General features: G+C 37.5%; 1 protein-coding gene across 1 annotated transcript in view; it reads left to right on the plus strand.

Moving 5' to 3' along the window:
* LUZP2 (leucine zipper protein 2) overlaps positions 1–13631 on the plus strand; it is a 714257-nt gene that overhangs the window by 497686 nt on the left and 202940 nt on the right. Inside the window, exon 6 of the mRNA XM_078148101.1 lies at positions 2512–2574. Within this exon, the coding sequence (XP_078004227.1) occupies positions 2512–2574 (63 nt within the window). The remainder of the gene's footprint in view (positions 1–2511; positions 2575–13631) is intronic.

Consider the following 13631-nt stretch of genomic DNA (forward strand, 5'->3'; position numbering starts at 1 on the left):
CTCTTTGAGCCAATTCTGATAAGAATAAGGTTTGTGTTCACTGAAAATCCCCCCATCTTTCCCTCCATTTAAAAGCACTTTCTTGCCTCATTTGTGTGACATAATTTACCCCATTCCAACCTCCCCCTTTCCCATTCTCCCAGTGCATTCCTGTTTCTTACCCCTTAATTTATTTTTTAGGTATCATCCCATCATATTCAACCCACTCCTGTGTTCTCTGTCTGTATATACTCCTGCCCTAATAATGAAAAGTTCTTATGAGTTACAAGTATCATCTTCCTTGTAAGAATGTAATCAGTTTAACCTTATTAAGCCCTTATGATTTCCTTTTACTGTTTACTTTTTCATGCTTCTCTTGAATTTGTATTTGAAAGTCAAATTTTCTGTTCAACTCTGGCATTTTCATCAAATAGAAAGTCTTCTGTTTCATTAACTGTTTGTTTTTCCCCCTGAAGGATTATATTCAGTTTTTTTTTGGGGGGGGTAGGTGATTCTTGGTTGTAATCCTAGCTCCTTTGCCCTCTAGAATATCATATTCCAAGTCCTCTAGTCTTTTAATGTAGAAGCTGCTAAATCTTGTGTTATTCTTACTGTAGCTACATATGACTTGAATATTTTTTTTCCTGGTTGCTTAAAATTCCCTTTCCTTGACCTGGGGGCTCTGGAAATTGGCTATAATATTCCTGTGAATTTTCATTTTGGAATTTCTTTCAGCTGATGATAAGTAGGTTGATCTTTCAATTTCTGTTTTACCTTCTGGTTCTAGAATATCAGGGCAATTATCCTGGGTAATTTCTTGAAATGTGATATCTAGGGTTGGTTTGTTGTTGTTGTTGTTGTTGTTTTGTTTTTTTTTATGAGGGATTTCAAGTAGTCCAATAATTTTAAAATTATCTCTTCTGGATCTATTTTCTAGGTCAGTTGTTTTCACATTGTCTTCTCTCTCTCTCTCTCTCTCTCTCTCTCTCTCTCCTTTCTTTTCATTCTTTTGGTTTCTTTTTTTGTTGTTGTTGTTTCTTCATGTCTCATAGAGTCATTCCTCTGCCTTTTAAGGAGCTCTTCTCTTGGTGAATTTTTGTATATTTTTTCCCATTTGGCCAATTCTGTTTTTTAAGGTATTCTTCTCCTCATGGGATTTTTGTACCTCTTTTACCATTTGACCTAGTCGTTTTTAAGGTGTTATTATTTTCTTGAGTATTTTTTGTGCCTCCTTTTACCAAGCTGTTGACATTTTTTAATAATTTTCTTTCATCATTCTCATTTCTCTTCCCATTTGTTTCTACCTCCCTTAATTAATTTTTAAAATCCTTTTTGAGCTCTTCTGTGGCCTGAGACCAATTCATATTTTTCTTAGAGGCTTTTGTTGTAGCAGTTTTAACTTTGTTGTTTTATTCTGAGTATGTTTGTATCTTCTCTGTCACTGTAGTAACTTTCTGCGGTCAGATATTTTTTCTATTGTTTTCTCATTTTCCAGTCTATTTCTTGACTTTTAACTCTTTGTTAAAGTAGGGCTCTGCTTCCAGGGTGGAGGGAGCACTGTCCCAAGCTTCAGGGGTTTTGTGCAGCTGTTTTAGGGATACTTCTAGGGAACTGTAGGTTTTCAGTTCTTCCAAGGTGGTATGATCAAAGGGGAGGTGTGTTTACTCCTCTCCTGGCCTGGGCTCTAGTTTGTGAGTGACTACAAGCACTCTTTTCTGCCCTGGAACTATGATGAGGGTTCCTGCTACACTGTGGCCACAAGCTGTGGTGTGCTAGTGCTCCTCCTGGCCCTGGGATTGCCCCCAGGACTGAGACCAGGATCCAACTATGGGCAAAGCACCAGAGTCCTGCCCCAGTGCTAGCAAAGAGACCTCTGTGATCTCCTTCTGACCAGTTGTTCTACCCCCTTACAATCTGTGGGCTGGAAGTAGCCACTCCTCTGCTGATTCAGTGGCTTCCAAGGCCTGCTCCTGGTTTTCTGGGGCCGAGCCTATGCTGGCGTGGCCTGAGCTGGACTGCACTCTTCCCTTACCCTAGTGGAACAGACCTGTCCTGTCAACTTCTAAGTTATCTTGGGCTGGAAATTGTTTCACCCCGTCCTTTTGTGGGTTCTGCCACTCCAGAATTTGTTTTAGGGCATTACTTAAAGGTGCTTGGAGGGGTTTTGGGAGAGAACTCAGGTGAGTCCCTGCCTTTTTTTCCACCATCTTAGTTCTACCCCCTCACCCCCATAAGTAAGTTTTAAATAATTGTTGGATTGAATTGTTAACATATAATGCCATAAGTATGTTAAACATATAATTTAATCCTGTAAATGAACACTGTAATGATAATTCACCCAAAGTTTTCAATAAAAAAAGGGAAGAATGTCTTCTCTAATTATGACTTAGAGGCTTCCAATTTATTTATGTTCTGTATGCCATCTTGAACAACTTATCCCGGTACAAAACATAAACCAATGCTTCTGAAATATTTAGAGGAATTCTTAATATTTTATCACTTTTCAGTAATAAAACCATGTTCTTTTCTCAGAATAAAAGCTTGAAAAATAAGCTGCTGTCAGGAAACAAGTTATGTGGAATCCATGCTGAAGAGGTGAGTGGCGCCTTTACCCTCCCAGCTTTAGGAGAAGCCTACCAATAGCGGTGCCAAACATGTCAGTCTGACAATGTGCCAGCCCCGCTAGGTTTGGCGAGAGCAGCCTATTAGTGCTGAGGACAGTGTGGGGACTTCTGAGATTTTTCCCACATCAATCCAGTGATCTTAAATGTGTCTCCTGCTAGGTTTCTCTGGTTTCATTCCAACTGACTGAGATATCACAATCATTTGAAATGGTCTCTCTGGATTCTTCCCTGGGGAAGTTCAGTGAAAACAAAGGTGAATGGGAAACGGTGAAATCTTGGGAGCCCCAATTGATAATAATGTTTCCTTATGAACAGGTCCTCAAAGATTCAATTATTTCATTCAGGGAAATTTATTTCTATATTATAATGATATGTACTAGTGGTTCTAGAAGACTATCTAACCCCACCCCTTAAGACCAACAGAGACTCTTTTTTTTTAAATTTTTAGTCAATCGGGGTTAAGTGACTTGCCCAGGGTCGCACAGCTAGTTAAGTGTCAAGTGTTTGGTCCGAGGCCAGATTTGAACTCAGCTCCTCCTGACTCCAGGGCTGGTGCTCTGTCTACTGTGCTACCTACTGCTGCCCCTTCAACAGAGACTCTTTCAGGGAGTCTATAAGGTCAAAACAATTTTCATAACAGTACTAATACATTTTAATTTCTGATATGGTAAATATCAATAGATATCAAAGTTCTCAATAATTAAGAGAAAAAAGTGGTTTTGAGACCAAAATTTTGATAACCAGTGAACAATCAGTAGGAAGCCAAGAAGAAAAATCCTCCAGGTACTCATCATTGTCTTAATGTTTTGCCCTCAAATTGACATGTTTCCTCTATGTGTTTTTCTTTCCCAGATACAGAATCAAATTGCTTGTTTGCAAGTGAAATGAAACATCCATTCATTTACTTTTTTAAATGATATTTTATTTTTCCCCAGTTACATGTAAAGACAATTTTTAACGTTCATTTTAAAAAAAGAGTTCCACATTTTCTCTCTCCCTCAACTCCCTCCTCAGTAAGACGATAAACAATTTGATATAGATTATACAAGTTCAGTCATGCAAAAGGTATTGCCATATTTGTGATGTTGTGAAAGAAGATACAGACCCAAAGGAAAGCCATTTTTACTACTACCATTTAAAACCTTATTTTTCTCTTTGAAAAGCCTCCTTAATCCAACCATACATTTAAATAAACAAAAGCCCCAAGCTAGGAACTTAAGATATCTAGTCTTGCACCTTGCTATGACACTAAGTGGATGCATAAGAATGATTCTGAACTGTTAGCTCAGCTTACATTTACATAGCCATTTATCTCATTTGATGCCTTCAACAACACTGTTGAGGCAGATATTGCAAGAAGTATTATTCCCATTTTACAGATAAGTAAGTCTTAGAGACATAAATTTATCTCTCTAAGATAGCATGGCTAGCAAGTAACTGAGCCTAGAGTTCAGGTATTCTGACTCAGTCCATGCCCAGTGTTCTTTCCCATATGTGTGTGTATTTAAAGATGTCAGGGTCAGTGGGATGAGATTTTGCACATCAGCCCAGGAAATATGCAGGTCATGAGGACAATAGTGGCATCCTTCGTTATTCACAGTAAACAAGCAGACCCACAAAAGTACACGGTTGAAGGGAAAGTGTGGTCACTAAGTTCTGAGGCTTAAAACTTGCTGAAAGGAGAGCTAAAAGGTAATGCCTTGGCTATGTTTTCTGTCTAGATTATAACAGTAATAGCTAACTTCTTATAGCGTTTTATGATTTGCAAAGCACTTTACATGGATTATGTCTCTTGAGCCTCACAACAACCCCCAAGATAGGTGGTATTATTATACCCATTTTACAGATGAGGAAACAGAGGCTGAGAGAGGATAGAATTTGCTCAGATTTACTCAGCAAATAAGATAATCCTAATAGTTATTTCTTACTGCTGGCATTTGATCTGGAGAGAAGTTAATCAATCCTCTTTATGCTCTCTGAATGGCCTCAAAAATCGTTTCATCTTTATTTAGGATTCATTCTTCTTCTCTGCAAAATGAGGGGATTGGACAAGATCATCTCTCTGATACCTCCAAATCAGAGATTCTTAATTTTTTTTGTGTGTTAAGGAACCCTTTAGCAGTAGGCTGAAGCCTAAGGACCCCTTTGGAGAATGTTTTTAAATGCATAAAATAAAATACAAAGGGTTACAAAGGACACCAATTATATTGAAATGCAGCTATAAAAAATATATGTATATATATGTAATACTATATATATATGTGTATATATATATATATATTCATTTCAATTCAGTAAAGATTTATTAAGCTCCTACTATGTGTCAGGCATTGTGCTAAGCACTGGGATTTACAAACAAGAAAAAGAGACAGTACCTGCCCTCAAGGAGTTTGCAGTTTAAAAGGAGAAGGCAAAACACCAAAGAAGACTGGAAAGGGAGGGATATGGGATGAAGTGCATCATGGGATGCCAGGTGAGGGGCATCTTGTTCTACAGAGCTGCAATGAAGCAGAGCTGCAGATGCAAAAAGGAATAAGTTGGAAATTCAATGTTTGCCCTTTATAAAGGAAGACTTTAGGAGGAGTTTGATACCTACCCTCTGACGCTGAGGGAAGTGGTGCCAATTAGGCCTTGAGTTAGTCTCATGGTGATGAGTGTATCCTGGAAGTGGATACCTTGCTACATGGAGATGAAACCAGGCAGCACTGCAAATACAAAGTGGAGTATATATAATTATACATACATACATACATAATATATATATATATATATATATATATATATATATATATATATATACATATACATATATATATATATTAAAGGGAAAACAATTAGTAGATCCCATTTCAAAAATACTTATATAATAATAATGATGATGATGATAATAATAAACAGCTTTTATATAGTGCCGTGTTCCTGGTACTGTGCTAAGCCCTTTACAATTTTTATCGTATTTGATGCTCACAGCAACCTAGGAGGTAGGTGCTATCATTATCCCCATTTTACAGATAAGGAAGTAGTGGCAAATAAAGCTTAAATGACTTGCCCAGGGTTTCATAGCTACTAAGTATCTGAGGTTGGATTTGAATTCAGCTTTTCCTCATGCTAGCTCCAACATTCTATCCTTTCAACTACCTAGCTGCCTAATAACTGCCAGATTCTCCCCCCTCATCTCCCTCTCCAGTGAAATCTAATATCTGAAGCTCCAAAAGCAATTAGCAAATTCATGCATTATCTTAGTCAAATAAACAAGTTAGACTTTTATTTGTTTTCAGCTAACAAACTGTGCTTTGATTATAAGCCATTGCTGAGCCATTAATAAGTCAAATTGCATTTGAAGTTTATAAATGTTTAGATTCCATACCAGGGAGCCCAAATCAGACATGACTCTCATACAGACATGCCTTTGATCCAGATGGCAGACATGATTTAGGTGCTTGCATATTAACCTCAGCATTCAGGCTTAACAGCCATGGCATGAATTTGTTCAATTGTAACCCTTACTCACATTCTTTTTTATTAGTTATGGCACTATCGCTGTTTCCCTGCAATTGCAATCATTGAGTCAAAAGAAAAGGAAATTACTTGTCTGATTTAAGGTTTAGGTTGAGAAATTTGTTCTGTGCAGTGTGTAGTAGGCAGAATTCTCTATTGTTCTGTATGGGGCAGGTGGGGTGTGTTATCATAGTGATAAAATAATTAGTGAAATTGTTGATAAATCAGAATTTTTCTCTTTGAGAAGAAATGGCTAGATCACAAGAAAATAACATGGACCAAGACTTTTTTTTTAACCCAAATACTTTTGAATTGGACTTAGAGCATATTCAGTCTAATCCTTCCATACCTTCATTTATAGTTACCGTACTGGACGATGACCATTGGTCTTTGGGGTGATGACCTACAGGCACAAAAAAGATACTTCTCCATCTCTCATCTCTGTGCCTTTGTACATGCAATGCTCCTACCCTGGAATGTAGTCTTTCCTCAATTCCACCTCTGAGCTGGTCCTTCAAGGCTCAACCTAAGGGCTACCTCCTGTACTTGATTTCCTACATTTGCTCTCCAGACCACACCGTGAATAGTTGGCTAGGCCTGGAATCACCAATGATTGGGTTCCAATTATTCTTCAGACACTTACTATCTGTATAAATCAGCTCAAGACATTTAATTGCTGTCTGCCTCAGTCTTTTCATCTGTAAAATGGCATAATAATAGTACCTACGTACCAGGTTTGGTGCAAAGTAAAACTAAATAATGTATAAAAGGTGTTTTCTACAATGATTGCACCTACCTCCCAGGGTTCTTATGAGGATAAAATAAGATCATAGTTCTAAAGCTTTTGCAACCTTGAAAGAATGAAAATTTTGAAGTGCTATACAAAGAGTAGCTATTTCATGTGTGTGTGTGTGTGTGTGTGTGTGTGTATACACACACATACATATGTGCACATATAGATTATATATATATATACTACACACACACACACACATATACACACAACAGGGACGCACACACATACACACACATACAGGAACTGGCTAGGTGGCTCAGGGGATAGAGTACTAAGCCTGAAGTCAGGAAGACATGACTTAAAATCCAGCCTCAAACACTTATTAGCTATGTGACCCCGGGCAAGTCACTTAACCTCTGTTTGCCTTAATCTACTGAAGAAGGAAATCATAAGAAAACCTTTGCCAAGAAAACCTCATGAACAATATGGTGCATGGGGTAATGAAGAGTCCTATACAACTGAACAACAACAAATTTTAGACACACATGCACATTTATTTTATATTATATACATGTATATATTTACATTTACTTATTTCTGTACATATTGTTTACCTCTAATATGATGGTAGAAATGTGAGGGTAATGATTTTTGGCTTTCAGTATCTGGTGCACAGCACAGTGTCTAACATTGGAGTCAGCACCATCTGGGTTTAAATTCTGCCTCAGATAATTGACAGATGTGTGACCTTCTGCAAGTCACTTAACCTGTCTCATATTAAGTTTCCTTATCTGTAAAATGGGCACAATGATATTATCTACCTCCCAGGATTGTTTTGAAGAAAAATTAAATAACATATGAAAAGTGTTTTGTGCAACTTAAATATATGTATTTCCATCTCTACGGCCTGGGATCATATTGGTGTAATGAATTTCTATTCAACAAATTCCCTCTACCAATGCAGATCTGGCACTATTCTAACTACTAGTAATCTTAGGAAGTTGCCTTGTGGACTGATAGTGACTTGTCCAGGGTCACTCAGCCAAGATGTGTGAGAGGCAGTTCTCCTTCCCCCTAAAAAAAACAAACCTCTTCAAAGCACCTAAAAGTATTCTTTGACTAGAATATATTCTATCCAAGGGATACCTTGCACTTCCAAGGCATAAGAAAGGATGAAAATCTCAGTAAGGGGTGCCCTCCTAGGACTGGTCCTGAGCTCAACACATGGGGAAAACCTTCCTCAAAGAATATACATGGTGGGCAGCCTGGACTCAAGATCAGCTTGCACTCATCTGCCACCCTTGTCCCTGCCACCAAGAACCATAGAATCACAGGGTTGGAGGGAGCTTCAGAAGCCAGGCAATCCAACTCCTTTTCTGAAACATACGTTCTCTGTCTAACATCCCTGCCAAATTAACTAAATCCCACATTTCCTGAGCGAGCCCATAACGGCATTGGACAGCTCCAAAGGAAGGGGCATTCATTTTCATACTGAGTTCAATTTTATAGAAAAATATTACTCCTCATTCTGCCCTCTGGGACCCAACAGGACAAGTTGCATCCCTCTTCCTCAAATATCTGAAGGCAGAGATCATGCTTCTCTAAGCCTTCTTTTCTTCAGACTAACCATCCTCAATTCCTGCAGTCGGCCATTGTGTAAAGTTGCCTCCAACCCCCAATAGCTGAAAAACATATTTACGAATTGTTAATCACCAGTAGTTAAGAAGAAATTGATGGCCAGTAGAATGATATCCTTCCTCCATCCATGAACCTTGATTTAGCTTGAGAGGGGTCTGGTTTCTCCCCCTATTCTTTTCACAGTACATGAGGTGTATGCATTAGTATTATTAACCTGCAGGATGTTTTGTATTTTAGTGCTGAATGCTATTTAAATACATTTTTATTTCTGAGCACCATACCTGAGATTCAAAAACTGTTTGAAGGTTTTAGGCTTAAGCAAAAATTTAACAATGCATGGAATACAGTTATTTTCCTCCAGTACAATACCATTACTGTAGATTTCATTTGTCATGTGGGTGTCCCTAGTAGTCAGAATCATTCTCCATATCTCTGTCTCTCTGGCTTTCTCTATGTCTCTGTCTCTCTTTGTCTTTCTCTCTCTTATGAGTATATTACAAAATGTAACATGAGAATCTAATGCTGAATTTGAATACACTTAGAATTCATATACAAATTCTAACAGGGTAATAACTTACCTATCCAGCACAGCTATCCAAAATGCAGGTGAGGATCTGAAAGAAGGCATAACATCAAAGGCCTCTGGGAAGCCAAAATGGTCGTCATAAAAATGATACTTCAAAGATGATAAACTTCATTGAGAAAGGCTGCCTTTCAGTTCTCAGAACCTACTAATTCTTATTTAAAATGCAGTTTCCACAAGATCAACAGTGTCGTATCAGAGCCCCTTAGAAAAATGTAAGCATCAAATTATAAAGTTTGGAATGGTAAGAAATCATAGCCTGAAAACTGGAAGAAGAATGAAAATGTATTTGCCAAATTGACAGAAAGATTACACAAATACACACACACACACACACACACACACACACACACACAAAATTTATGTATCCATTCTATGTAGAGACAAGTATATCCCAGTGGGGCAGGTAGAGGGCATAGTGGATAGAGTACCGGGCCCAGAATCAGGAAGACACATCTTCCTCAGTTCAAATCTGGCTTCAGACACTTACTACTTGGGTGACCCTGGAGAGTCACTTCACTCTATTTGCCTCAGTTTTTCTCATGTGTAAATTGAGCTAGTGAAAGAAATGGCAAACCACTCCAATATCTTTGCCAAGAAAATCTCAAATGAGATCATGAAGAGTCAGATGTGACTGAAAATGACTGAATAACAACTCAATGGCCCAAGATGGCATAGTAGTCTATGCCTATGATGATGCTCCACATGACTTATCAGGCAAAGGTTGAGTGATGCATAATATCCTCAGTATTTAATATGTGTGCATCATTTTGGCCAGGTTTCAGTCAAAAATGATAATAATAGTTAACATAATAATAAGCATAGTGTATCTAGGTGGTACAGTGGATAGGGCATTGGACCTAGAATCAGGAAGATCTGAGTTCAAATCTGGCCTCAGATTCTTACTACTTGTATGACTCTGGGCAAATTATTTAACTCTGTTGCCTCAGTTTCCTCATCTGTAAAATAAACTAGAGAAGGATGGAAAACCACTCTAATATCTTTGCCAAGAAAATCCCAAATTGGGTCACGAAATATCTGACATTACTGAAATGAGTGACAAACAACACGTAATAATAATAAACTACTTCTCAATACTTTTATGAAGGTAGAGAAAGCAGTTGTTTTCTTGTGCAGTAATATATGGAACATAGAACACCAGAATAGTAGCTTGTCCCAGGACTTTTTCTATCTGAATTCTTTTGAAAAATAGAAGAATAAGATTCTAACAACTACAAGCATTTGATTTAGTTTCCATAGCCTTCATGTGCATTTTCCCATTTGTTCATCAGAGCAAACATGTGATACAAGTATTTGTAATCCCCTTTGTTTGTATGAGGAAATTGAGCTAGTGGCTCAAAGAGTTGACATTTCTTACTCAGGATCATGCAGCTAGTAAGTGTCTGTGTCGAGATTTGAACCCAGTTCTTCCTGATTCCAAGTCCATTGCTATATCTACAATGCCATGCTATATTTCATAATAATAATACTATTAGCTATTTTCATTGGCTAATGAGTTTAATAACAATAATAGCTAATATTTATATACAATACTTTAAGGTTTACAAAGCATTTTATACTTGCAATATTTGTTCCTCGCAACAATGCTGTTACTATAATCCATATTTTAAAATGAGAAAACTGAAACTGAGAGGTCACAAAGATAATAAGTATCCAAAGTAGAATTTGAACCCAAGTCTTCCAATTCTAGGTAGTACTTTAATCAACTTGTCACAGTGCTTCTCATAAGTAAACAACATTTCGGCACTTAAATTGATAGGTTTTCATTAGAAAATTCATTTCTGCGCAACATCTCATTTCCCCAATGATATTGAATACATAAGGTGCTAGTGTATACATTTTCAAGCCAAGTGGAAACTACAGAAATTCATGTTTACCTAAGAGGCTGTGCTGGCGCCAAAGGAATCCTGAGCAGCATATTGAAACAGCAGGGAGACATTGCAAAGCGTCTTTCTTGAACTGGCAACGGATGACAAGCATGGTTGTTGAAAGCACTAGGGTTGATGTTGTAATAAACATGCAGACCAGGATTGACCCAGAGATAAAGTTAATGTAACAATAAAGCATTCTGTCTCATACCACCCTCTGAACACTCACTTGCAAGTAGTTTCTCTGGAGTTCTCATTTGGTCTTGTAAAAAGAGAGGAATAGGACTTTCTGTAGAAGGATCTTTAAATCTGAGTGCATATATAGTTGTGTATCTGTACCCATTCACTGGGAAAGGCCACCATTCAGCCAGGCACATGCAATATGGGTTTCTGGCTTTGTTATCTATCATATCTTGCTTTCATATTTGCCAGCTACTTCAAGGAAAATAGAAAAATCGTGCTCATGGAAATTGCAAAGCATTTTAACTAATTTGTTTGAAACAGCAATTACTAGCTTTCTAAGATATAGAACTGAATTGACTTATTCCAAATAGTCATCAGTGTGCCTAGGGCCTCTGTTCTTTCCTGGGTTTTAGAGAATCTGCTGGTGCATCATAATTCATAGTTTTGAAAACACATGGGATACTCTATTTCATGATGCCTAAGCCTCTGAGTAGTAAATCAGCTATGGTGCCTTCTGTTTTATACTCTATTGGCATCTTTTATCCCATGAAATAATTGCAAAGTAATTGCTATACATCCGTAACCTTTGCAAATTGCATTGTTTTTAGTATCTCGGGATCATAGAGTTTTAGAGCTAGAAAGGATGTCATTGAGTCACAGATTAGAAAGCTGAGGATCAGAGAGAAGTGACATAGGAATAGCCTGTTATATAGACACTGATGTATAAACGGAAAGGACCTCAAGATTCCTGAACTAATTGAACTAAAGAGACCCTTTAGTTCAGTGATCATTTTACAGGTGAAGAAACTGAGATCCATGGAACTTGAGTGTCTTACCTAAGTTTGCATAGATAGTAAAATATCAAAAGTGGGATTTCAATCCAGGAGCTAACTAGAGCACCTGGATTCAAAGTCCACTACAGACTAAATGGTCTTTCCATTGTACCAAGCAGACACCTTGGGTCACACAGGTAGCAGATTTCCAGAGTCTGACTATAACTCTACCCTTCTGCCCCCTCCCCCATAGTAATAGCAACAAGGCACATTTATATAGTGCTTTCTACATTTCAACAAACATCTCTTTTTATCTTCGTGAGCTCCCTGTGGTAGGTACTATCACTCGTACAAGACAGATCGCTTTGTCTTATGAGTTGATAATTTAAGCTATTGTAGACTCATCTACTATTTAGGAGAAGTCAGTGGACTTCTTAAATTAATCAGCATTCTAGGATTTGGGAGTGCTTGGTTTAGAAAAATAAGGAGCCTTGGAGAACATCTGACCTAGCTCTGTAATTTTACTGATGATGTAACATACTCCCAGAGAGATGAAATTACCTATACAAAGTCATAGAGATTATAAGCATCTACTGTGTAATTTGAACTCAGGTCTTTCTGGCTAAAAGTTCAGGCTTCTCTATCAACTGCCATTTCTTGCCCATAAAATTATGCAGCTGCCAGGGAATTAAGGTATTGAATTACACAATTTTCTTATCTTCACTTAAATCAATTGTGCATTAATATAATTATGAAATCAACTATGCATTAATTAATGGGTTTTTCCCTCAATTTCTTCACTTTTGCATTATTCATTCACATTCACGTACATGTATATATATTCCATAATCACCTTGACTCAAGAGATGGCCAATCATCCCTTCTGATGTAATTTCCTGATTAAATTGCTTAGTCTCTTGCAGAGGCTTTTTAGCTAACTGTCTTTAAACCTTCTATAATTCAGCATCTTCCAGTGATAAAAACTTCCCAATTTACCTCCATGGAGTGCCTTCTCATAGGTAATATTGGTTAGGTACTGTAGTGGATATAATGCTTGGACTGGAGTCAGGAAGTACCCAGTTCCAATGTGATCTCAGATACTTACTAGCTGTGTGTGACTCTGAGCAAGTCACTTTGTCTCTGACTGCCTCAGTTTCCTCATCTGTAAAATGGGGGTAATAATTGCACCTATCTCCCAGTGTTGTTGTGACGATCAATCAAGATAAAAATTGTAAAGTGTTGGCATATAGTAAGTGCTATATAAATGTGTTATATGCACACATACACACATACAGAATGCCAAACAGCTATTTTTAAAAATTGTAAATGTTTACTTTAAATTTTGTCACCTAAAAAAAAAAATTTAAAGCAAGATATCAATCAACCTTCTTAAGAGTATGGATCTAAATCAGACTTAGTTATACATAGCATAGAAAAATAATGGAAGTCCTATAATTATTCAATTCAACCAACAAATGAGAGAGAGAGAGAAAAAGAGAGAGAAAGAGAAGAGAGAGAGAGAGAGAGAGAGAGAGAGAGAAGAGAGAGAGAGAGAGAGAGAGAGAGAGAGATCCTTTCCCTGGAGGAGTTTAGCTGTTCCTGGAGACACGAAACAGGTACATAAGTAAATAAATATAAATTAGAAACACAATGGAAAGTTATTTCAAAAGGGAGAGAGTATTATAAGCAAAGGGACTAAGGAAAGGTACTAGGAGGAGGTGGCATTTG

Source organism: Phascolarctos cinereus, unplaced genomic scaffold, assembly GCF_003287225.1.
Source record: "Phascolarctos cinereus isolate Bilbo 61053 unplaced genomic scaffold, phaCin_HiC Scaffold_9;HRSCAF=440, whole genome shotgun sequence".
In the NCBI taxonomy this organism is placed as follows: Eukaryota; Metazoa; Chordata; class Mammalia; order Diprotodontia; family Phascolarctidae; genus Phascolarctos; species Phascolarctos cinereus.